Raw genomic sequence first — 26,148 nt, forward strand, 5'->3', positions numbered from 1 at the left:
TCGCTTCATGACATCACGGGAGTGACCGGGCAGCCGCGCGTGCAGGGAGGAAGAGGAGGAGAATCTCTCTCCCAATAAGTTTACTTTGCCCTTTGCGGGAGATGAGATTCAGCTTTCACAAAACCACCAAGACGCTTCCAGGGACGGGGAGGAAACTGTGTGTGCTCGCTGAAATCTGCCGGATCTTTCCGCGGGTTATGGGCGGTTTGGAGTTGCAGAGTTTTATCTGATTCCCGGGATTGTGCGCCGGCGGCGGAGTTGACCACGCACCGCGGCTCCGAGGGAAGCCATATCTGGTCAAAGTATTCGCTGCTGTCACCCAGCCGGGCCGACTGTCTATTAATAGCGCCGGAAGAGGTACGTAAAATAATGTAGAATAAACCTCTATAGTCTGTGTGCAATAAAGCAGTCAAACATGTGCATGCTGACTTTGATGTTTTTGCATGGGGGACAAAGTTTCACGTAAGCCACACAGCTCAAACTGAATCTGTATTCCATATGATATCTCACTGCTCATTGAAAAACTATTGAGGAGTTTATTTTTCCCACCATCGTGCAAATCTGCGTGGCTTCAGATCTAGTTTATTCAGCATCTCTCCTGAATCATAGCTGCTTGATGTTTCATCTAAAAGACATGTGGACACCTCTTTGTATAATTTTGGCCTGTCAGACCAATTGGCGTGACCTTTAATAAAACAAGACAGATTTGACCCTTTAGAGGACTTCAGGTAAGAAAATCCCTTATTTCTCAAAATCCTTTACATCTAAATCGCTGCTGAAGCACAAATTAGCTCAATAACTATAAGAAATTTGTCTTTTTAATGATCTGGAAGAACTAGTGAAGGAGGTTTGTGCAAATCACTAAGTTCAAGTGTAATTTTAGGGCAAAGCAATTGGACGCAGTCTTCGCACTTACAGCAGAAACCCGTCACTGTCCTCCTGTGGTCCATGCATTAGGAAATGTGACAGTTGTCTTTCTGCTCTTTAGATTTTAAATTCTAGTTTATTAAAGGTGTAGAACACATTCATAATGACTCTTTCTGATTATAATTGGTCACTCAGGTTTTCATGCAGGCTGAACATGAAAATAACCTACACCTATCTCCGGCACTAGCTTCTGATAGAAAATAAATGGTGAAACTAGGATCTAAAAACCCTGACAGACCTACGTCACATTGTCACTTAACGTTGATGAACTCACCCATGCTCCTGACAAAGAAGGCTGTTGTTTTACGGTCCAGGAAACGGCAGAGAACTTCTCGACTAGTAGAAGCTAACTGTTAGCATTAGCAACTCCAACACACAGCAGAACTCCTCCATAAGATAAAACATCATTTCAAGTCAGTGGTAGAGTCGCGTTGCTGTTCTCCAATTTAAGGCGAGAAATGTCGGAAAATAAGACTCCAAAACCTGTCGTCTGAAGCTCAGCTGTGATGTGACTCACTTCTAGCTCCTGGAAAAAGAGCACCGTTGTTTTCTGTCCCCCAGATTACGACTTACAAGTGCTCCACTCCTTTAAGCAAGCGAAAAAGAGATTTTAGAGTTACGTTTATTTTCATATCAACCTCTTTATTTGACATGTCTTTATTTAGAGGGCTCCGTGGTTTAGAAAAAATGTTGGACTCAGGTCAGATTTTTTTGTCCGGTTGTAGGACATTTAGCAAAAAGGACATGTCATGAAGTCACTTCCTGCTCTGCTGTTCCAGCTGATTTATTGGCTGTTTAGCTTCTCTTGGAGAATTATGTTTTGGATCTCATATTTAAAAAATATGCAACTTGAAAGATTTACAGACCTGCATGCTGGCAAACACTCTGACTTAGAGGTAATAAATTTCACATCTTGAGATTCGTATTTGTCAGAGATCTTGTTTCAGCCAAGCTGCTCTGAGGGGATTTATGACCGGAGCAGGTTTGTTTTAGAGGGCAGAGGTCGATGCCTCTTTGGTGAATCTTCAAGTTTCTAGTTTCTTCCTCACAGATAAAGTTCTTGTTTATAACACAAACACAGGCAAAAGCGTCTGTTCATCATCACAAGCAGGTCAGCCTCTTCCAGTCTGTGATTTTGGACGTCAGCCCAGTTCTTAATCATACGTTTTGGAAACTTGATCTAAATGAGAGAACCAAATGAGATAAGTCTTGCTTGACTGAGCGTAATAAGAACATATTAAACACACACACACACAGATTTGCTCTGAGACATAATATAGATTAAAAAGATTTTAAAAAATAGCATTTAAGCTAACTGCTGTCAGGTGGACATCCATCAGTGGAGGCTAAACACACCAGACTGTTTGGTCATGGGGTAAATGTCCCCATGCCGCTGATGTAGCATCAGTCATCTAACCTCACAGAGACAAAACACTCTGAAGACAAAAGCAGACCTCCATTATGTCCTGAAAGCCATCTTAGAATAAACCATGTGATTATTATCATTATTGTTTAATTATGAGGTTTATTTTAAAGGTGTGGGGCACTCGTTTAATCAATTTGTTTCTGTTTCTGTTTATTCATTTGGCAGACGCTTTTATCCAAACCGGCGTACAATTTGTAACTCGTAGGGCATGTTGTGATCTGTAGGGAAAACCGGAGTACCTGGAGGAAACCCACGCATGCATGGGGAGAACATGCAACTCCACGCAGAAAGGCCACAGCAGAGTTTCGAACCTGCAACCTTCTTGCTGCAAGGCAACAATGCTAACAACTGTGCTACCATGCATTGTATTGGTCTTTAGTAGGAATGAAAGCCTTGTAATTCATACTTGGGGGAGGGGGGGGCAAAAACACTGGTGGGCCATTTCCAGGAGCTGGACGTGAGCCACATCTCAACCGCGCTTCAGTCGGCGGGTTTCGGAGTCTTATTTGCTGATATTTGAACATCTCGCCCTGGATTGGATAACAGCAACGCGACTCTAACGCTGACTTGCAACGTTGATGTTTTATCTCCAGAAATAACATGAGCCTGGAGGCGTTCTGCTGTGTGGGGGAGTTGCTAATGCTAATAGTTAGCTTCTACTAGTCGAGAAGTTCTCTGCTGTTTCCTGGATGTTAAACCAAAAACAGCCTTCCCCATCGCGAGTCAAGATGGATGAGTCCATGAATGTTAAGCGACAGTTTGACGTAGATCTGTTTCACTGTCTATTTTCTATCAGAAGCTAATGCAGGAGATAGGTGTAGGAGACTATTTTCATGTTCAGCCTGCATGAAAAACTCAGAGTGACCGATTATAATCAGAAATAAGTTTAAAAAAATGTTTTTTTTTCAGTGTTCCACACCTTTAAATTATCATTCACTTATTCTGTTTTCTATTTGTTTATTTCCAGCAGATCTTTTCAGGTCAGACCTGGAATCTAAAGTCTGATTGCCTTTGTCGCGTGTGTCCGGTTTGGGGGGTTATTAAGGTGAGACAGCTTTTTGACGTCTCCTGGCTCAATGTTATTTATTTTTGTTTTAACTCAAGCTGTCTCTTTCCAGGTGTGCTGTTCATAATGTCTGTATTAAAGAAGGAGATGGATAAGTACAGGGACATAGACGAGGACGAGCTGCTGAAGAAGCTCTCAGAAGAGGAGCTGCAGCGGTTAGAGGATGAATTAGAGGAGCTCGATCCTGATGTAAGTTTATGCTATTTCAGTCGATAAGGAGGAGATTACGGTGTTGGCCTACTGTGGAGGTGCAGAGTTACTATTACTGCAACTTCATATTTCCTGTTGGATTAGACGGTGGTGGTGTACTATTGGGTTGATTATGATGAGGGGCAGCAGTAGCTCAGGTGGTAGAGCGGGTTGCCTCATGATTGGAGGGTCATGGGCTTAATTCCAGCTCCTGCCAGGGGTATCCTGCTGTTGTGTTTTTGGGAAAGACACTTCACCAAATTTGCCTGTGTTGGTGGTGGTCAGAGGGGCCAACAGCGCCAAATGGCAGCGGCGCCTCTGTCAGACCGCTCCAGGACAGCAGTGGCTACTAAGTAGCTCACTATCAGTAGCAGTGTGTGAATGTGAGAGTGCATGAAAGCGTCTTTGAGTGTCCTAAAAAGCGCTGTATAAGTTTGATGTATTATTAATAATAATAATAATAATAATAAAGTCCTAAAAATTAATCAATAACAGCACATAATTATTTCCAAAAATAGCTTTAAGCTAAGACCTGATGTGTTAGTAGCTGAGTCGTTCACAACACACTAGTGGTGATAAATTACACAAGATCTTGCAATCTTAGGTGAAGTTGCACATTATTTTATTTTAATAACAATTAGTTCTTGATAAAAGATGATTTTTGGTTTGAAAGGTGGTTGGTGATGTGCATTCATTTAAAGGTGTCGGACACTCATTTAATCAATATATCATGACAGAGAGTGGCAGAAGACGGGAGGATTTGAAGTGTTTTTTCCTGATATTTGGACATCTCCCTCAGATTGGCCAACAGCAACGCTACTCTACCACTGACTCTGTTTGCTCTGTAACGTTGATATTTTATCTCTACAAATAACACAAGCTTGGAGCTGGAGGAGCTTCTGCCATGTGGTTGAGTTGCTAATGCGATGATTAGCTTCTGCTAGCCAAGATGTTCTCTGCTGTTTCCTGGATGCTTAAACAACAGCCTTCCCCGTTGCGAGCCAAGATGGGTGAGTCCATGAATGTTAAAGGGACTTTACAGAGTTTTGAATATTTATGCTTGCGGTTGCCCCCTCAGGCAAAAAGCGTAACGGCAGCTTCAATAGTAGGCTCGTGCACGAGGCGCGCATGCTGTACGTGCACACTCCTTAAGGAACATAACAGCTGACAGTCAGCTCCGTGTGTGTGTGTGGCCCGGAAGACAGAGGACAGGAGAACACGCAGCTAATTAATTAAATAATTTGGTTCTGTACCTTTCTCTTAAGCACAGCCAACAAAGGTTTAAGATGGGTCAGTCCATCAGCTTGACAGATCATTCCCTTCCGTTGCTTGAAAAATTGTTCCAAAATGAAAGTTGAACCCACATCTTTTTTATCTGTGAATTCAATGCCGTTCGACGAGTTTCAAATAACCATTTGGGCATCTTACTGTAAAAAAATACCATAAATGTAAAAAATAAACTCTAAATAAATTATGTTCACATCTAGATTTGAACCCTTATCTTCCGCACGGGAGTCCGTTGTCTTTCTAGGTGAGCTAAAGCACCAGTATTGTCTTTTATATCTGTAGCTCTTATATCCTTGATGACAGCTGAAACAACGTTCAAAGAACGGTTCGGAGCGAAAATGGCTATTTTGTTGCTAATTTGTAGGAAATATCTAGAAGAAAGTAGCTAAGGGTCCTCAGAAATGTAGCTAGGTTCGTCACTAGGTGTTAGGAATAGCGACAAAGTAGCTGAGTTGGCACTACTCTCTGCTGCTAAAGCTACGGATAGCAAATGCTACGGGCTATGGCGTGAACGCGCATGAAGCAGCCTGCTCGACCCGAGCATCTCTCTTTTTCTGTGATTTTACAGAAAAACAGGCAATCACAGTAAAAATGCCAGGGCTCATTCTACACGACCAGGGCATCGCAGGAGAATGTATGAAGAAGACATTTATTATTTCTATACATGTTTTGGCTGTCAAACTTCCATAATGCCCCTTTAAGTAACAGTGTGACATAGATCTGTCAGGATTTTCAAATCCTAGAGTTTCACTGTCTATTTTCTGCCAGAAGCTAATGCAGGAGATAGGTGTAGGAGACTATTTTCAGGTTCAGCCTGCATGAAAAACTCTGAGTGACCGATTAGAATCAGAAATAATCTTTAAACAAGTTTTTTCAGTCAATCACACCTTTGAAGAATGCTCAGCCTTTAATTCTTTATGCTTTACAGCAGTCTTGGACTTGTATTGTGTTTTATTATTATTATTATTATTATTATTATTATTATTATTATTATTATTAATAATTTTATTTTTTATTTATTTGTTACTGAAAAATGTTATTGCTCAAGTCTTCAATTTCAGTTTAAAATGAACGTGACTAGGTTTCACAAATATATAGCAGCACTCTTTGTTTAACTCTTTTTTTAATTCAATTTATTTTAAACAAAGTGAGAAAATATGTGATTATATACACGTGTTTTTGTTTTTATTTGAAATAATTTTATTGAAATTATACTCAATTAATATTCTAAATTTATTTTTTTAAACGTTCTCTTACATATCTTTGTTGACTGACGAAGGATTGATCACTTTTTTATTCACAGTGAGGTTTCTGTTTTACTTTAAAATAAAATAATAATGTATGTATTTGTAAAAAAAAAACGTTATGATCATCGTAAGCTTAACAAATAACTAAAGTATAATTAACATTATGTTAAAAGCATGATAAAGTAAAACTATTACAAGAAAGTGTTTGTTTTTGAAGACATTTTCCTTCATATGTTTCAACCATAACAAGATTAATACATCGGGAGTGATTGCGTTGTCCGTCTGTTGATCTTTCAGATGTTTTAATTTCATCGTGTGCTGAGAGAACTTTGTGATTTATCAGCGCCGAGTCGCTGACAGCTGCTCTAATAGCCTTCAGAAGAATGTCTAACTGCTTATACAGAGACAGGAGTCCCCCTCCATGCCAGTGGCATGACTGCAAGGATACACTGTGGAGTACTGTGTGTGTGTGCGTGCGTCAAGTCAGACCGATGCCAGCAGTGAACAACTGCAGGAGCTTTATGACGTAAATAGTGGGCTGTGTGTTTGTGCAAGCACACACACACACATGCGAACTTGCTTTGAAACAAAAGGTTTATCGGAGTCGTCCCGCATCCCTTCCAGTAAAACGTCTGAACAAGTTTCACGCAGGACCCAAAACCACGTCGAACAGCTTTGCTCTGATTGGAGGGAAACAAATGAATAAAGAGAACATCCTGTTCCTGTGTTCAGCCTTGCAGTTAAACACCCACATGTTTCAGTTTAGACCTAATGGACTCATGCTTGTGGCTCAAATTCTAATTTCAATATTTATGTTAAGTGCAAGAACCTAAAATTACTGCTCACATATTTTGCAGCACATCAGCTCATGTGTTTTGTTTTTACAAAGTAAAAACTAGATTAAATGAGGATTGTAACTGTTAGCAGGGCCGTTTCAAGACATTTGGGGGCCCAAAGCAAAATGAACTTGGAGGCCCCTAGACCCCCCACTCTCAAATTTGTGTTTCAGGCACAATTTTACCTCAACATAATCACAAAAGCAAGATAATTAAAACCTGTTTTGAATTATTATTATTTTTCACGTTCCACTTTGCATGCATGCTCTCGTTTTATCGTGCTACCTGAATGACGTACACTTCCCCCGTTCAGAGGATAATTTCACAGGTTTCTTGTTTGGTTGTTTTAAAAGAGTAAGCAAGTAAACATGGAAGAACAATGGCTAAACACACTGGTGGCTTATAACACACATATGAAAAAATCCTTGACCTCACAGACTCTGGCTCAGTAATTTCTCTCCAGCTGACATCTGTATGGGTTTAGAAAGTTTTTAAAACATTTATTATGTACATTTCATCTCATCCTGAATATGCCTAGACATTTTTTCTGGTGCTGCTTATTGATTGTAATATATTCCATTTTTTAATAAAAATTTTCTCTTTTAAATTTTAATTACAATTAAATAGAGGAACTCTGCCACAAAGTGCCACTTACAATTTCCTTAAAATGTGAACTCTTGATACTGTTTTCCAGCTCACTGAGTAATCGTGTTACATTATTATGTTTTGGTATTAAAACAATCATGTTAAGCCTTTTTTCTCTTATAATTGAGCAGCCTCATCACATAGACAGTTACTGTACATATTACTGTATCTCATAGATTGCAGTCATGAGAGGACAAGTGGCTCAGTGCAGTTGAAAATAAGTCAAGACTGAAACATGTCAGCTACAGCTGATAATACTGTGGAACACACAAAGAGATTTTCACTGATAAAATACTACTTCTGTCTGATCTGCATTCAGTTTAGCTGAAGGATTTTTGCTGTACGTACCAGCAGCGGCGGACTGGCCTATCTGGCACTGTCCCGGTGGGCCGCTTAGCCAAGTGGGCTGCTTGTCCAGCTTGGGCCGACACTACTCCACAGTTGATGGTCTGCAGAACATTAGCTACATGGTAACCCGAAGCTAACAGAGTTTTTCCTGGCGTTTTTAGCAAGAAAAACGCGGTAGAGCGATGACATAGGAGTTGTTTTACCACGTTAGCTTGTAGCTAATGTCCCGCTGATCTCTGCCCGTGGAGAATGAGCTGATCTGGAAGGCCAGGGCTCCTGGTCGCAGCGGTCTGGCCCTGCTTGTAATTTAACAGTCCCAGTCTATATTAGATCTCACATTCGGCCTAGAGACGGGCATAAATTGGCATAAATTTCATTTGAAATGAAAAATAATGTCGTATTTAGCCTCAAAATTATTTAGATATAAAAAACGTATCTGTAACAGGTCTAAAAAGCAGTTGATGAGATTTATTTGTATTTTTAAGCCTCTAATAATCTGGAATATTTGTCTCTATTACTTTTAGCTTGGAAAGTGTGGGAACCCTTGCCCTGGGAAACATCATTCAAACATATTGAAGCAGAGCTTCACTGAAAAATCAGTTTGTACTTCTTGTTGAAAATGATCGGTCACTCTGAGTTTACCATGCAAGCTAAATGTGAAAACCGTCTCCTACACCTATCTCCTGCATTAGCTTTGGATAGAAAATAGACAGTGAAACTCTAGGCTTTGAAAAACCTGAGAGATCTATGTCTGTCACTTAATATTAATGGACTCACCCATATTGACTCACGATGGGGAAAGCTGTTGTTGGTTTAACGTTCAGGAAACAGCAGAGAACACCCCGACTAGTAGAAGCTAATAGCATTAGCAACTCTACCACACAGCAGAACTCCTCCAGGCTTTTGTTATTTGTGGAGATAAAACATCAGTTGGAGAGCAAACAGGGTCAGTGGTAGAGTTGTGTTGCTGTTAGCCAATCAGAAGAGAGATGTCCAAATATCAGAAAAAAGACACCAAATCCTGCCGTCTGAAGCTGCTTTCTCTTCTGGCTGAATTCTCAGTGCTGAAACAAGGGCACCGGAGCTTTTTTCCCCCTCAGTACGACTTAAAAGGCATTCATTCCTACTAGACCACTGCAAATGTATTAAAAATAGGAGTGAATGACATCTTTAAAAAACATTTCAAAACCTAAAGTCTTTGTTTAGAAATGTTCTGTTAATTGGAATAAAATATCTGTTACAAACTTTGAAATCAAGGGAAGCCTCATTTTCCTGAGAAGAGTGATCTGCAATTGCAGTAAGCTGCTAAAAATTCCAGCTTTGGAATAGACCAATATATCGAGTCGATGTACTTCTGTAAGAAAGCCAAAAATAAAACCAGACGTAATCATGAACAGTCCAGTGCTACTGCAGGATTTTATTAAACATATTTTAACATTCCTGAAAAATCTGCCTAATAAATGCTGCCAAGATGATATTGGTCAGTTTATTATTTCATATGATTCACAATGAGGAGAATAAAGAGTCAAATACTGATTCTGGTTCAGAAATGTTATTAGTGACATTTTAGCACACAGATGGGCGGAAAACGTTGACCATGAAAATGTACCCAAAAAACCGGTTGAACATATCAACTAGGGATGAGCGAGTACACCACTATCTGTATCTGTATCTGTATCTATTCAACCAACTAAATAATCTGTATCTGTATCTGTACTCAGAATGGGCGTGGCATAACCCGGAAGTGGGCGTGATTTAACCGGAAGTGGGTGTGGTTTACATCAATATATTATTTTAAGTCTGAAATTGATATGGAATGATCAGAAGTTGATATGTGTATTGTTTATTTGAAAACTATTTACAGAGCAACCTCAGAATTGAGATTAAATTTTTTGATCACAATAGTAAAGAAACTATTACAGAAAAAGTGTTTCAATAAAATCAGAACATTAATATTTAAGTGCATGGATTAATACATCTGAACTCATGCAGTAGGAACTAGGAAATATGAAATGCTAGAACCAGACACAACTTTATGTATATTTTTTATTTTAATTTGATTAAACTGATTTTTTTCTTAATGTTCTTGGCATTTTGCCCCACACAAAGTTAAACAAAACAATGTGGACTGAGGTGTGTGTGTCTGAGAGAGATAGAGAGGGAGAGAGGGAGAGAGAGAGAGTAAAAAAAAAAAAAAAACCCCGACCGGAGCGGAGGTAGTGAGTGACTGATGCAGCACGTCAGCTCTGTCTTGTCAAATGCACCAGGTAAGTTACGAAAAAAGTCACTTTAAATATTCAACCGAAAAAGAGGCGAGCTGAAGAAAACCTGGGGAAAACTGAAGAAACGTGAGCAACAGTGAAGCGATCACAGCGAGATCCGTTTACTGTGTGTGTGTGTGTGTGTGTGTGTGTGTGTGTGTGTGTGTGTGTGTGTGTGTGTGTGTGTGTGTGTGTGTGTGTGCGCGTGTGTGTGCGTGCGTGCGTGTGTGCGTGTGCGCGAGGACGAGCCGGACGGACTGCTCTCCTGGCCGGCTCGAGAGTTTTGTGTGTAGGGAGGGGCGGGCACTCTATGTGACTGGCCAATCACAGAGCGTGAAGACAGTCAGTTACCCAATGAGGATTTTCCTTCAGCACGATTACAGATATTGACGAGTTTTACTCGTTTCATGCTCGTATTCGTCAAAAATGCTTTATCCCTAATATCAACCATCGGCAGACCATGACCTCCACTTATCGGCATGGGTATCATCAATAGAAAACCCTTAACAGTCCATCTCTAGTTCAGTTTAAAAAAAAAACATGAAGTTTTTAAATTGTGTAAATTCCCATGACCTTCTAGAATGCATTGCTGCCAGCTGGCCTTCGGCAAAAGGACCAGACGAAGAAAGCCCCGACGGGAACGTTTCAGCGAGACAACCTGCTGGCCCATCTGGAGAAACAAGCCAAAGAGCATCCTGACAGGGATGACCTGGTTCCGTTCACCGGGGAGAAGCGAGGTCAGAATGAGCTTTGTAGCTTTGCAGCTCCACCTCCTAATTTAATCCACCAGTCTGGTGGTTGATGCTAGTGGTTGAAGTTTTTAAATTTTTGGTTCTGAATCACAGGGAAGGCCTTTGTGCCAAAGAAGATGGTGGACCCGATCTTAGAGAGTGTGACTCTGGAGCCGGAGCTGGAAGAAGCGCTGTCCAGTGCTACTGATGCTGAACTCTGTGATATTGCAGGTAACACATCTCATAATACCTCTCTAACCACATCCTGTAACAAGTACATACTATTTACATGCTGCAGACCATTATTTGTGATATTTACCTAATTAACCGTAATTTCCGGACTATAGAGCGCACCTCAATGTAAGCCGCACCTACTAAGATTTAAAAAAACATGGAACTGTACATATATAAGCCGCACCGGGCTAAAGGCCGCAGATATCTACTGAATTGAAAACATAGTTTAACTGAACGTAACTGAACTGATCAGTATCAAATAAAACAGAAAAGTTATTGATTAGTTTATTCATCGTCCTCCTGCGCACTGAAACCACTGAAGTCCTCTTCTTCAGTGTCGGAGTCGAACAGCCTCAGAAGAGCTTCGTCACATACCTTTTCTGTGGCGATGTCGGTGTCACTGTCATCATCCCCGGGTGAAGCTGGCTTGAATGAGTTCTTCCCGCTGCCGTCTCCAGCGCCGAACCATGGATTCATTCATGCCAAGCTTACATGCGGCGGCACTGTTTCCCTCCTTTACTGCCAGATCGATGGCCTTCAACTTAAATGCGGCATCATATGAACTCATACGTGTAGTTACCATGATGAGGGGGTATGGATTTGAAAAAAAAAAAACCCATCTTCGTCGTGCCGGCTGCTTGCATGTGCTAAATTAAAATGAGCACTTTGTTTTATTTCCACTTTTGACTTCCACCTGTTTCACTTTCTGCTAAAGCGCCTCCTGGCAGGTGAAGGAAAATCTTCAGTAAAGCCGCCTCATTATAAGCCGCATGGTTCAAAGCGTGGGAAAAAGTAGCGGCTTATAGTCCTGAAAATACGGTACATTAGATTTAATATTTTATCATCTTCTGCTTTATTCACTTATCAGTCCAAATACATCTTCATGGCCTTAACTAATTTTCCTCATTCTAACTCTTCCATTCCTTCATTTCCTTTAGCACTCCTTCCTTCTCCCCTCCACCCCCACTACTCCACCTCACCACTGGTTTCTCCATTTTCTCCTCCCCTCCTCCAGCTGGAGCTCTCTGTCCATTAGCTGAACACCATCCTGGGTATTTGATGACTCCACGCTGTATTAGCATGGAACAGCTGTGGTTCTCTGTCTTGTTCATGGTGTCGTTTTGTTAGGAGATTTGAAAAAAAGCAGCAGCTACAGACAACTAAATAACAGCAGTTCCTTAGTGTTACTTTAGATATAACAACTTTTCATTTAATTTCAAAATATCACTATTTAGCAAAAATTGCTATATCTGAGTAACTTGTCTCACTGACAACCTGAAAATATTTGTCTAAGCACCTCTTTCCAGTTTCTAAATAATGCTGTCACATGATTTTGTTCCACATTTCCCATTTGACTAAATTATCACACACACACACACACAAAAAAATCAGTATTTAATGTTATTTAGGCTCTTTCCTCAGTAGGGGGGCCACAGGAGGGCCCAAGATTGCTGTCAGGGTGGCAATAGTCCACCCTGGACCCTCCTTCTAGAACTGCCCCTGTGTGAGTTTTAACAAAGTATTCTGTGCTGTGCTAACAAAAGCTTATGCCACATTTTTCAGTTTAATACTCAGATGATGAGGCGCTTTGTTGAAAGGTGTTTTATAAATAAAGTTAAAGTTATTAAAAATCTTTAGAAACCCCAGAAATGTCTTTGCCTTGGTTTGAATCTGCTTCGATCACCCAACATTCAGTAAGATACTTTTTTAAAATCACACCTAATCTCAACATAATCTCATCTAATAATTTATTTCACAATCTCAACACAAATTTAACACGTAAAATACTTTCTAGAACAACATTTTTAAAGTAAAACTTGTTTGACGTGGACTGTCTCACTGATGTAAAAGGTGTTAAATCCTTATAAACTGTTTAATCTTGACAGTTTGTTGTGCTTTCACCAACTCCTTGGTCGGAAATCATCTCAAGGTATCCTGCTGTTGGAGCAAAACAAGAATGTGTTGGTTTACTGAGAAGATTAACATATCCTAGTGAGTCTGCAGCCATAATAGTCAAATCAGATGCTCACCTGCATCATATGTGCTAACCATCTGAATTTAATATTGAATTCTTGAAAATGTGTTGACTTTACCATCTCAGTGATGTGCTTGTGATAATGGAGTGCTTCTGGGCCGTTAATATAGACATGGAAAATTTGGAGAAGTCTTTAAAATACAAACTCGAACTCAGTTTTCTTTTATTGTTTTTTTTTTTTTTTCCTTTTTCAATTTATTCAGTTGATTTTCATTTTACCACTGTGTGGTTTTCCAGCCATCCTGGGCATGCACACTCTGATGAGTAACCAGCAGTACTACGAGGCCCTGGCCAGCAGCACTATAGTCAACAAGCAAGGCCTCAACAGTAAGAAACACACACACACACGCACGCGCGCGCACACACACACACACACACACACACACATCATTTGTTAAACCTTGAGGTGATAAAGATGACCACATTAAATGCAAAAAAATCTCAAAAGCAACACATCATTTCTTGTTATGAAGAAATCCAAGATTAAATTAACCCAGAGCACCATCTAAAGTACCCTAGGCCTCACTTGGTTAAAGTTAAGGTCAGAGGTCATGATTCAACAATAGGGGAAGGGGAGCAGGGGGTGTCTCATTTATTCAATTTTGGAATCTTAAAAAAAAAGACTTGGGAAAATACTATGCTGGCTGTGTGTGTGTGTGTGTGTGTGTGTGTGTGTGTGTGTGTGTGTGTGTGTACTGTTACATCTAGAGTAAAACTTATTCTGCATATCAGAGAGAAAACATCATATTATGGTAAATGGCCTGTATTTGTATAGTGTCTTCTTAGGGTTCTACTACCCCCCAAGGCGCTTTACAACACAACTCTTGAGTTTTTCATGCAGTCTGAACATGAAAGTAGTCTTCTACACCTATCTCATGCATTAGCTACTGATAGATAATAGATGGTGAAACTCCCGACAGATATACAGTACAGGCCAAAAGTTTGGACACACCTTCTCATTCAATGAGTTTTCTTTATTTTCATGACCATTGGTGGATTCTCACTACGAATGAACATGCGTGGAGTTATGTACTCAACCAAAAAAGGTGAATAACTGAAAACATGTTTTTTATTCTATTTTATTCAAAATAGCCACCATTTGCTCTGATTACTGCTTTGCACACGCGTGGCATTCTCTTGATGAGCCTCAAGAAGTAGTCAGCTGAAATGGTTTTCCAACAGTCATGAAGGAGTTCCCAGAGGTGTTTAGCACTTGTTGGCCCCTTTGTAATTGGTCATGATCATGAAAATAAAGAACACATATTGAGTGAGAAGGTGTGTCCAAACTTTTGGCCTGTACTGTATGGTAAATAAATGGTAGATGGCCTGTATTTTATGTAGCGCCTTCTAGAGTCCTGGACCCCCCCCCCCCCCCCCCCCCCCCAAGGCGCTTTACAACACAATAAGTCGTTCACCCATTTACTCACACATTCACACACTGGTGGGGATGAGCTACGATGTAGCCGCAGCTGCCCTTGGGCGCACTGACAGAGGTGGGGCTGCCGAGCACTGGCACCTCTGGTCCCTCTGACCAAGACCAGCAGGCAAGGTGGGTTAAGTGTCTTGCCCAAGGACACAACGACGGCGACAGACTAAGCGGGGCTCGAACCTGCAACCTTCTGATTACGGGGCAAGAGCACTTAACTCCTGTGCCACAGTCGCCCCCACAGTGTATGTAACACTGTCACTTAACAATCATGAACTCCTCCATCTTGACTCATGACAGGGAAGGCTGTTGTTGTTTTAGCATCGAGGAAACAGCAGAGAAAATCATGGCTAGTAGAAGCTAACCATTAGCAATTCCACCACACAGCAGAACTCCTCCAGGCTTGTGTTATTTGTGGAGATAAAACATCAACATTGCAAGTCAGCGGTAGAGTCGCATTGCTGTTATCCAATCTGAGGCGAGATGTTCAAATATCGGTAAATAAGACTCCGAATCCCGTCGTCTGAAGCTCAGCTGTGATGTGGGTCATTTCTAGTTACTGAAAATGGTGCAACAGGACTTCCTGTCCGAGTAAGGCTTACAAGGCGTTCATTCCTACTCGACACCACTGCAAGTGTATTGATTAAAAAAGTGTTCCAGACCTTTAATATCCGACCTTTGACCTTAAATCATCTTGGAACCCACCTGTATGAAATGAAATATTTTGTGAAAACTGCATTTTGAAATTAACTCAGGTTATCTTGATCATTGTTTACAAATCTTTCTGAAAAAGGGCAACAACTCTTTCACAGCACTGCAGACGGGACTTTTGTATAAAACAAACACACATTCTAGATTGCTCTATGGAATACTTTTAGTTAAAAGTAAAATTTCTTGTGTTTTGAAACAAGTTCAGCCATAGATGCACATATTCAAGCAAATGAAACAAGTAGAGTCCGTAAATGGATCCTGTCATACTAACGCTCCTCCAGGAGTGCAGTCCCTATGAAATATCTGTTTATATTTCATCTTATAAACTATTGTACAGATGTCTTTTATCCCTCCATCACACCCACACACACTTTAAAAGCCACTGGGCTCATTGTATAGCTTCTCCTCCATCTCTAAGCAGAAAAGTATGTAGCTTCCAAATATGACTGGCAGATAAAGAAGGTCAGCTCTGAACTACATGTTCAGATCTTCAGCCGCTTTGTTTTTCGTGCTTGTCTGGCAAGTTCATTATAAAGGTCAGTGATCCAGTACCAACAGTTTTATTATATGAAATCAATACAGTATTTAGAATGAGTAGAAGTCTTCTCCTCATGTAGAATAGGTACTAAACCAATTAAACCACAGGAATATACTGTAGTAACTTATTATTTTTTCCACACTAAACCATTTTTAGGGTGCATGGTAGAGCATATTTTACTTCCTGTATTGTATTGAAACCTGTACTGAATATTACTGAGAAACAAAATCCAAAGGGTTTAACTGGACTTCTTGCCCTCATTTGAACCCTTTGGATGTTGCTAAACAAAACTAAACTTCTACTACACCAAATATCTTATGATATCGTTACCCTAAGCACTCAAAACAAAAATTTCCTTGTTGTGGACGTTAAAGGGTTAACGTTGTTTCAAAGTGGTTTTATTTCTATTTTCTCTGAGTTATTTATTTATTTATTTTAGTTAGAACCTTTTCACTAGTTCTCTGTCCACTCATTGTACATGACAGCATATTGTGGTTAAAATTTAGGAAGCGGAGGCCAAGGAAGTGTCTGGCCGTAAAACGATAAAACGCAATCTGAAAGACGTGTTTGTAAATTTAGGGGAAAACCTAAAACTGGGCATTGCAGCGATGTTAGGGAACAAAAAAGGCGCTCGAGAGGCTGAGATTGGGCCGTCTTGACGCGCTGAGATTCCAAAAATGTTTTCATAACTTTATTAAGATTAAAGCAATGAAGTGAGTATACTGTAACATGCTCAAAATAATCAAAGGAAAAACTATCACAGCGATCAAATAGTGGCGGTCAACAAAAGTACGGCAACCCACTCACCCACTCTGCCTTTCCGATGTCACCTGTGCAGGTGCAGCTAATGAAATTATATCCCCACCCATGATTACATGACCGTCAATAATGATCTACGTATTTACATACACCAGAACACATCAATATATTTATACACTTACGACTAAAACATTACATTTATAAGTAACTTTTTACAATAAAGTCCCCTTATTAACGTTACTTAGTGCATTATTAAGCATACACCACCCCTGGCCTATTGTCCCAATCTTAAAGAGACAATGTGTAGTTTTTACTTTTTATTTCAGGAAATATTCATTGAAATGTGGTTAAAAATGAATTTAATGGTTGAAAATATTGTTAACTTTGTAATACATAACCATAAAAGTGAGTCTAAAATACATGGGTGCAGATCTATCTCTATGGGGGACGCCATATTAGACGCCATGTTTCCTTCTACGTGAGCCTGTGAGGACAAAATGCATTTATTGATTTGTAACAAATGGTTACAAAACTTTTGTCATTCATAAATGTTGTTTTACACATTTACCTCTTTGCTCATTGCCAGTGATGAAAGGGAATCTGATCTCAGGGATTTTTTTTTACCCCAATGGCCATTAGTTGGGAAGGTCTTACTCCAACACAAAAATACGGCTTGCTTGCAATGATTTAGGTATGTACTGCCCCCTATCGTCATGATCACCATTTTGATCCGTAAGAAGAATTATAAGAACATCAAGTGGTGTTATCTTGAGTATAGGGCTGGGCGATATGGTCTAAAATCAATATCACGATATATTGAGGATTTCACCTCGATAACGATAAATGGACGATGACTACAGGTATGCACAGAAACAAAAGTTATCCACTAGATGGGGCTGTCACATGTATTACGTTGTGTCACATTTTTACGTGACTCATGGTGGTACAGCTTCTTAAGGGACACGAATGTTGCCAACCTACACACATCTTTTCATTTTTTTATTATCAGATTTATTGACATGGGAAAAATGATCACGATAAGTGTCAGAAATTTCGATAACGATACATTTTCAATTCATTGCCAAGCCCTACTTGGGTATTTATCATGGATTCCATAAATAATTCAGGCTTTGAAGAGGTTTAACGGACAGATGGTCAGTCACTGAAAAGGAGTGAAAAGACCAAAGAAAAACCTTCAGAATGAATGAAGAAATATTCATCTTGACCACAAATTATGACCGATCACTCATAGCTTTTCCATGAAAATAATGGTGACTTTGGTTTAGACCTTCCCTCACTCTACAGAAACTTGTCATCTTTATGAAGAATAATAAATGAAATATATTTGACAAGGTATCGTGTTTAAAGTCTCCTTGGAAGTTGGACTTATTTTAGCTCCTCTCCTTGTGTTGCCTTCAGGTGTGATCCAGTGCACCCAGTATAAACCCGTCCCCGATGAGGAGCCCAACGCCACTGATGTGGAGGAAACACTGATGAGAGTAAAGAGGAATGATCCTGACCTGGTAGAGGTTAACCTCAACAACATAAAGGTCAGAACTTTGTCCTGTTTTAAAAGCTTTAAAATTATTCATTTACCCCAGAAAGTTCCACAAAATTATGTTTTTCTGTCATTTCAGAAACAAAATTATGTTTACATCATTACAGTGTAGTAGCTGAAACCACCTGGAGTTCACTTTGCTTTATTTTTATACAAATTCAAATTCAGAGTGCTAAACAATGGGAATAATCCTAATCCAGTTACTAGCTAGAACAGAGTAGACAAAAGCGTGAGTTTGGTTGTGTTTTGACCCAAGCACAGTGACTGCCAGTGGGTTTGGACAGACACACAGTTATATAGCTCAAAAGGAAATGAGAGCTTCGTGCCGCCGCGGTTCCAGAATCATGGAAAGGGATTTACGGGAAATCAACAGGATTGGTAAACGACAGGCTGGACTGGAAGGCTCTGGAAACGACTGAATCGATGACTGGGCCACGAGGGAAAGTCTGCACTGCCTGATATAGTCCGGGCTGATGACGTGAGCAGGAAAACATGTGGTGCATGCTGGGTAATGGAATCCTGGAGTTGGTATAGTCTGAGGAAAGTGACGAGGGTGATGTAGGCTGGTTGGCGGAGTTCAGGGCAGGCTTGGATCTGAGGTGGAGGAGTTAGGGGTGATGAGGCAGGGAGCCAGAACCGGGACATATAGAGTCAGATTCAGATTTAAATCAATAATTTTACTACAAACCCAAATAGGCTAGCTGGACACAAGAATGGTAATTACAAAATGCAAAATGATCAAACAAATAAATGAAATGAACAATTACTGGAAATTCAAAAACACCTGTTACAATCTGTGTTTCTTCCAATCCAGAATATTCCCATCCCAACTCTGAAGGCGTATGCCGAAGCTCTGATGAAGAACACGGTGGTTGAGAGGTTCAGTATTGTAGGAACCAGGAGCAACGACCCTGTAGCATTTGTGAGTCAGTGAACAGACACCTTTTACCTGTTCAGAACAGAACTGAAGTCTGCTGTAGGAAATGTCTCTAAACCAAAGTTGGATCTAAGGTGACGTGTGTGTTGTGTTGATTCAGGCACTGGCAGAGATGCTGAAGGTGAACTCGACCCTCAAGAGTCTGAATGTCGAGTCCAACTTCATAACGGGAGCTGGAGTCATGGCTCTCATCGAGTCGCTGCAGAATAACAACACGCTAACTGAGCTGAAAATCGACAATCAGGTGCCAGTCCCGTACCCCCCCCCCCCCCCCCCCCCACACACACACACACACACGTGTCTCTGTGGGCAGATTAAAGAGCAAGTCACCCCCACCAGAGTATTACTCCACTCCCACTTCCTGTTTGAAAAATGCAACAAATGCTGTTGCCTAGCAGACCGAGAGGGCGGAGCCGCCAACAGATACACACACACACACACACACACACACACACACACACACACACACACAGGCTCACAACGACATTGTGACATCATATGGTACCAGCTAACGTTCTAGGGTACCTCTTAGCCAATAGCAGATTTAAATTCAAATGCAGTACAGAGTTTTTACCTGGCAACGGCACAACACTGACAGTTTTAGGCAGAAAATTTTAATTTGAACTAAACTGCACTAAAGCGCAAAACTATTGACTACACGGGTCTGCAGCACAATTAGACACACTTATATAGTTTATCAGTAAAAATAAGTTGATTTGGGGGTGACTTGCTCTTTAAGTTTAGAAAACCAGTGCCGTTCCAGCACTTAGATAGCTTCAAGGTGTGTCATACAGCAGAGTTATACCCACTGCTCACTTTTATTTTTTTATTCCTTCCAAAAATGTTTTTCCATCTTTTCCACATCCGTTGTTTAAATTATAACATCAAGACAAAAACACACATTGGTTTCCTCTGAAATTCCGTCCTTTTTCACCATCATTAGCAGTGGCACTAAAGCTGTTTGTCACATCTCTACCCTTTGTTTTTTTTAATGTCTCATTTCCCCGTGATTTCATCCCTCCGCTCCTCCATCCCAACTCCAGAGCCAGCCTCTGGGAAACAAAGTTGAGATGGAGATCGCCAGCATACTGGAGAAAAACACCACGCTGCTGAAGTTTGGATATCACTTCACTCAACAGGGGCCGCGCCTCAGAGGCTCAAACGCCATGATGAACAACAACGACCTGGGTGGGTTTCGTGCAAACATCAATGCTCTCCTTGTGTTCATTAATGACCTTATCTGGGAATATGAAGCTGCATTTCATTATAAAACAAGAGTTGCCTCATTTAGCTGGAGTTGGACGGCGTTTAATCTCTCAGCAGAGCTGCATTTGGCAGGGGGGGGGGGGGGGGGGGCGTTTGTCACCTTATCTTCACTATATCTGCTGGAGTTCTACTTCAGTCATCGTCTTATAGAAGGATAGCCCTGATATCATCAGCTGGTAACTCAGCGGGACCAGCAGAGAGCCTCGGCCAACAAAAACAACTCCTTCCTAACTTATGACATCAGCACCAAGAAAAGGCTGGGTGCCTCGGAGAGAACAAAATGTAACAAAGAATTGTTCCCATTTCAGCGTGCTTGTGTCTCAGTAACAAATGATCTTAGATGCTTCATTTGTTGAATTTTGGTCAAGAAAAAGGATTTGAACTTTTTAGAAGGTAATCATTGGATGTGTAATTCAAGATGGCTACCACAGCCATGATCAAACACAAAACGGATATAATTCAGTCACCTTTACAGCTACTGAGCTGTGGTGTGTAGCATGTAGCATCAAGGAGAAGAGGAGGAGGAGGAGGAGGAGATATTGGAAAACGGCTATAGCTCCTGCTTCCTTCTGGAAGGAGCTGAAAGCCACAACTCATAATCGCACAGAGAGCTAAATCAGTAGTCAGATTTAACAATACACTAATCACTCAGCTCCAATACAGAAAAAATAAACCTTTTCTAGTTCCCCTTCTTCCTCTTTCATAACTAGTTTGAAGTTTACAGACTGACATTTATTCAAAGCTGTTCGAGTTAGCACCATGTTGGCCTACGGTAACTGCAGCATACCACCGCTATCTGCACTATTATTTCTTTTATTTGATTACATTTTGGTTACAATTCTCTAAAATACAAGAAGTTACTCAGTATTTACCTGACCTAGTACAAGCTCTCTCCGTCTTTTAAACGCGTCTCCGATTTAAATTCTGCTCGACGGCAGTAAACGCCTCACGGAGAGTTTTGCAGGAGGACTTTTAAACTGTTTACGTTTTCTTTGAGAAGTAGAAGGCAGATGAGAAGTCACCTTCGATGCTTGTTTTGGTAGTAAACACCAGCTCCTTCTCCTCCTCCTTCTTCTTCATCTTCTTCGTTGGTGTGCTAACCCCGTAGTGCATTCTCGTTGATACTCCTGTGGATACACATATCTGTAGGTCAACGCTCTAGGCTCATATTTGTTTTCATGTGGAAGCCAGGGGAGTGAGTTAAAGGAGATATAAATTCTAAAAGATTACCTACTTTATATCACAGAACAGGGTCAGAAAGTGAAGTTTAAAGGTGTGGAACATTGAAAAATAATTTTTAAATGATTATTTCTGATTTTAATCGGTCACTCTGACTGTTTCATGCAGGCTAAACATGAAAAGTCACTGAGTGTCAAATCAACTGCCTACGATTTTTATTAAAATCGTTGCCATTAACTGTTGGATTCGTACTCTTGAGTGTGTTACTGAGTGGGAACTTGCGATTTCCTGGAAGATCTTGTATCTGTCTTTCAAAACTTGACATTTCTCAGGCTGCTCATGATACGTATTCCTGTCCAGGAAAGTCAGACCTTTAATTTATTATCAGTGTCATAACTAGTGCTGTTTTTATTTCACCCTCTCCTCGTCTCTAAGCCCGCGTGGTCAGGTCCGAATCAGACGGCTCCATCACCTTCACCCTCTCTGTTCCCGAGCTGGAGCGAGCCTTCGGGAAAAAGTTCAAGTCCAAGACAAAGTAAAACCCAAACACAACTGTGTTTGACCGCTCAGACGACTTTCTTCTGCCAGCAGCTTCTTCTGGTTCTTCTCTAGACTGCCAGAGCCTCTGCCACCTCCTGTCATCCTCCTCCAAGGGTTTCTGTTGTTTCTCTGCAGCACCCTTTCCTTCTTTTCATCCCTCCTGTCATCACTGTCTTTTCAAGGCTACAGATGTTTCGTCTTCTTTTGCTTTTTTTGCAAAACTGCAGAAATCGGTTGTTTAGTGATTCACTTTCTCAGAGCAAACACACTCGCCTAGTTTCAAAGGTGTTTCTGAGCTGGCGTTTTTCCCATCCTTCTGTTGTTTTTATTAATTTGCCTCACTCTGTTCCAGCACCGTCTCTTCTCTCTACCCATCTAAACACTGACTGCACTTCTAGAGCTGGATTACTCTGAGAACAAAGCAGACCTTTAAAGGATCTGGATTCTCTCTTTTGGAAACGAGTTCATGCTTTCTCGTAAAACTTTTTTTTCTTAATGCTCAAAGCAATTCTTGCATTTTTATTCACTTTAGAGTCTTTTTCATGTTTTTTTTTTAGGTTTGAATGTTAAATTTAAGGCCCTTAATGCTTCATTATCTGTAATCAGGGTTTCATTTACTTTCTGGGCCCATATTAGAGTTGATCCAGCCCGGTACAGTGTCTCACATCTGTCTTGTGCCTTTTCATTTATCTTCATTTTTGCAGCCGCCAACTTTTAAAAACATTAGGATAACATTTTCCCCTTTCTTGTATCCATCTTCCTTTTTGTGTTGCACATTTGATGTGAATGAAGTAGTAGTGATTAAATTAATACACGTTCTCCTTTTGCAGTAAGAAAGAGAAGGCTTGAGGGAGGACCCATCTTCCCCAAGTGTCGGACGAATGTGTAGAAATCTGGTCTACCTTCAACCTCCTCCAATCATCTGTGAACCCTTTGGCAGCCTCCAACCCACCGGCGGTGCACTGCAGCAGGTTCAGTTGTTTGGTAAAAATGTCGAAGGACTCCGTTGAAATCTGCAGCATCCTTCGGTGTTTTCCGTGCATGCACAACGTGAGATGATAATGGTTGTTTTGTAAAGTTTGCAGTTCCCCATTGATTTTAGACTCTTCATGCAAACCAATCAATCACAGGATATAACATTATTTTAAATCCTTCAACACCACAACAAGTGCCTTTAATCCTGTTTTAGTTTTAAATGTGGTCCTATTTTGGAAGACGATGGTTATTATTATAGCGGAGTGCGAACTCCGGCGTGCCTTTTATTTTTCCAGCTCTATGAAATGAATAAAATGGGTTCGGTTCAGCAGATGTATCATGTAGTTTATCCTTTATTGCTGTACACATAAAATATTGATAATTTAGATAACTTGGGTTATTTAAAGTAGAAAAACACTTTAAAAGATAATTTATTTCCATAATATGCAGCAATGCAATGCCTTTCCTTATAATAAGATATTCTATACGAACATTATTTAAAGAGCAAGTCACCCCCAAATAAACTTATTTTTACTGATAAACTATTTAAATGTGTGTCTAATCGTGCTGCAGACACGTGTAGTTTAGCATTTTAGTGCATTTTAGTTTAAATTAAAATTTTCTGCCTAAAGCCGGGCGTACACTGTGCGACTTTTTCACTTTTTTGAGCCGATTTTCCAGTCGTGCGAGAAGCCACGACATCGGGGCGAGTTTTGCGCCGAGCGGTCGTGTAGTGTACAGGGGGTTACGAGAGGCGATTAACACCACGTGACCAGCTGCCGATCAGCAGTCGTGAGGTCGCACGGACTTCTGGCGTGTTTAATATTTTGCTCGTCCCTCGTGAGGGTATCACACTGTTGAAGCAGCGCTGCGAGCAGCTGCGACCCAAAATGTATCAGAACCGCTCACGGCGCATGCGCAATCCTGCATCAACGCCGCTCGCTATTCCCCTAATAACACACGCTGTTCGTTTTTGTTTCTACACGTTTTTTTACTCACAAAGATTGTCAAGAAAGCGTGTTTGTCGTGTTCATGTCAAATTAAACTGATCACAAAACACAGATTTACTTTCTTTATTTCGTTTTCCTCATCCAACCCCCATAAATCCCTGTGTGTCCTCCTGCAGCACTCCCGAAGGACAACAGGCAAAACAAGACAAAAAAGTCTGACGTGTTGAGTAAAAACTGCTATTTTTAGCATATTTTTAGGGCCGACGTGTTGCTACCAGACGTACAGTGTGAGCAGTCAGGTCGCATGCGAGAACTGGGTCGTGCAGTGTGAGCGCATGACTCGTGAGATCTGCTCTGCGAGGAAGTCGTACAGTTTGAGCTGAAGCTGAACGCTGCGAGTGAAAAAGTCGCACGGTGTACGCCCGGCTTAAAACTGTCTGTGTTGTGCCGTTGTCAGGTAAAAACTGTACTGCATTTGAATTTAAATCTGCCATCGCTATTGGCTAAGAGGTACCCTAGAACGTTAGCTGGTACCATATGATGTCACAATGTCGTTGTGACCCTGTGTGTGTGTGTGTGTGTGTGTGTGTGTGTGTGTGTGTGTGTGTGTGTATTTGTTAGCGGCTCCGCCCTCTCGGTCTGCTAGGCAACAGCATTTGTTGCATTTTTCAAACAGGAAGTGGGAGTAGAGTAATACTCTGGTGGGGGTGACTTGCACTTTAATTAAGTTAGCTGTGTTAATCCAACGTTAAAGCCGACAACCCTCAAATATTAGAGCAGATTTGTGTTTGGCCTTCAGCCAGGTGTGGTTTGACAGTATCAAACTGCTGGTTCCAGATTTAATATCCTCCTTTTTAAATAAAGAAATAATTACATACAAAATCCTTTTACACATTAAGCACTGATGGGTTATTATTTAAAAATACGTGATTAATGGAAAGGTTCACACCAAGGATGAGCTGCTTCCGGCTCCGACAGCTTTATGTTGAACTGAGAATATTTGGCAGTATTTAAAGCATTATTTAAAAAAAAAAAACTAACATTGTAAAATAAAAACGGTTTTACATGTGTTTTATTTTTAATTCCATCTCATGCTTTATTGTTCACTCTGCGACTGTCAATGTAATATAAAACCCCACCAGGAATGAGCGTGGTATGAGTCAGGCAGCGTGTTAGTGGGTCATCTGTGAAGTTATTTAGTACCACTGCTTCATTTAAAAAACCCTGCCTGTGTTTTAAATGGTGATGATGGATGTAAACATTCTTCACTGAATTTGAAAGAGAACTCCTTACTATTCATTAGTCTTGTTTTGTGTTTGAGTTTTTCAGCTTTTTTGTTGTTTGACTGATTTTTTTTGGTAGTAGAACACTTTTGTTGGTTGAATGTGTTCATTGGTTTAATAAAGATTAACATTTTAATTTGCCTTTGCATTATTATTGCATCTAAATAGGTTTTTCTTTACTTCCCGTGTGGCAGACCTTTCTACCCTGTAGATGCCACAGTGACACCCAGTGGTGAAACTGAGGAATTACAATCATTTTCCCTTTCTGCCACTTCTGTCACTGAGATGCCCCCTAGTGGTCAAACAATGGAAATGGACATTTGATAAAGATTATTAATCAAAAGTGGTCGCTGCCATATCTACGCACATAACTGAAGAAATGAGTGATTTCTTAAATTTGTAGGCACTAAATGTAGATATTTGGTTAATTTATATTTATGTCCTAATTAAATATTTCAATAGGCTACATACATTTTAAAAAGTCTTCTCTACAAACTATTCTCATACTTAATGTTTATTCTTTAATAGTATTTTTCTGGTTCATGTGGGGAAAATGTCCCCCTACAGTTTTTTTTCTTTTTTGTAGAAATGTTAATGTAACTTTACCAAGACATAAAAACTTGTTTTTACTGAATAAAAAAAATTGATGTACAACATATTCTGTAATATAAAACAAGATTACTACATAAACAGAGTATTTGCTTTAAAACTACATTTTGTTTGATAAAGGAAATAAAACATTTTTCATCAGATGATGTTGATCAGGGTTATATATCTAAATGTGAAAAAGAAAA

At 40.4% G+C, this 26,148-nt stretch overlaps 1 protein-coding gene across 3 annotated transcripts; it reads left to right on the top strand.

The window, feature by feature from the left end:
- The first annotated feature begins 8 nt into the window (after nt 1-8).
- tmod1 (tropomodulin 1) lies at nt 9-25,490 on the top strand. Of its 3 annotated transcripts, none has more exons than XM_015968025.3 (12): nt 9-357; nt 3,321-3,398; nt 3,472-3,608; nt 10,813-10,969; nt 11,078-11,194; nt 13,470-13,559; nt 18,086-18,216; nt 19,039-19,146; nt 19,262-19,405; nt 20,205-20,349; nt 22,042-22,141; nt 22,977-25,490. In XM_015968025.3, exons 3-12 carry the CDS (start codon nt 3,486-3,488, stop codon nt 22,993-22,995), a joined length of 1,134 nt encoding a protein of 377 aa, XP_015823511.1. In that variant the 5' UTR covers nt 9-357; nt 3,321-3,398; nt 3,472-3,485; the 3' UTR covers nt 22,996-25,490. The 3 variants fall into 3 exon arrangements, with proteins under 3 accessions (XP_015823511.1, XP_015823520.1, XP_015823530.1); XM_015968034.3 differs by having other exon boundaries at nt 3,324-3,398; XM_015968044.3 differs by lacking the exon at nt 22,042-22,141 and having other exon boundaries at nt 10-357.
- The last annotated feature ends 658 nt before the right edge of the window (nt 25,491-26,148 follow it).

Source organism: Nothobranchius furzeri, chromosome 4 (assembly GCF_043380555.1).
Source record: "Nothobranchius furzeri strain GRZ-AD chromosome 4, NfurGRZ-RIMD1, whole genome shotgun sequence".
In the NCBI taxonomy this organism is placed as follows: Eukaryota; Metazoa; Chordata; class Actinopteri; order Cyprinodontiformes; family Nothobranchiidae; genus Nothobranchius; species Nothobranchius furzeri.

What these genes read in the sequence shown, in the direction of transcription:
- tmod1 (XM_015968025.3), top strand. Translation starts at nt 3,486, where the DNA reads ATGTCTGTATTAAAGAAGGAGATGGATAAGTACAGGGACATAGACGAG. An exon ending in GTTCACCGGGGAGAAGCGAG is followed by an intron (nt 10,970 to 11,077) that starts GTCAGAATGAGC and finishes TCTGAATCACAG; the next exon opens with GGAAGGCCTTTGTGCCAAAG. An exon ending in GCAACGACCCTGTAGCATTT is followed by an intron (nt 19,147 to 19,261) that starts GTGAGTCAGTGA and finishes GTGTTGATTCAG; the next exon opens with GCACTGGCAGAGATGCTGAA.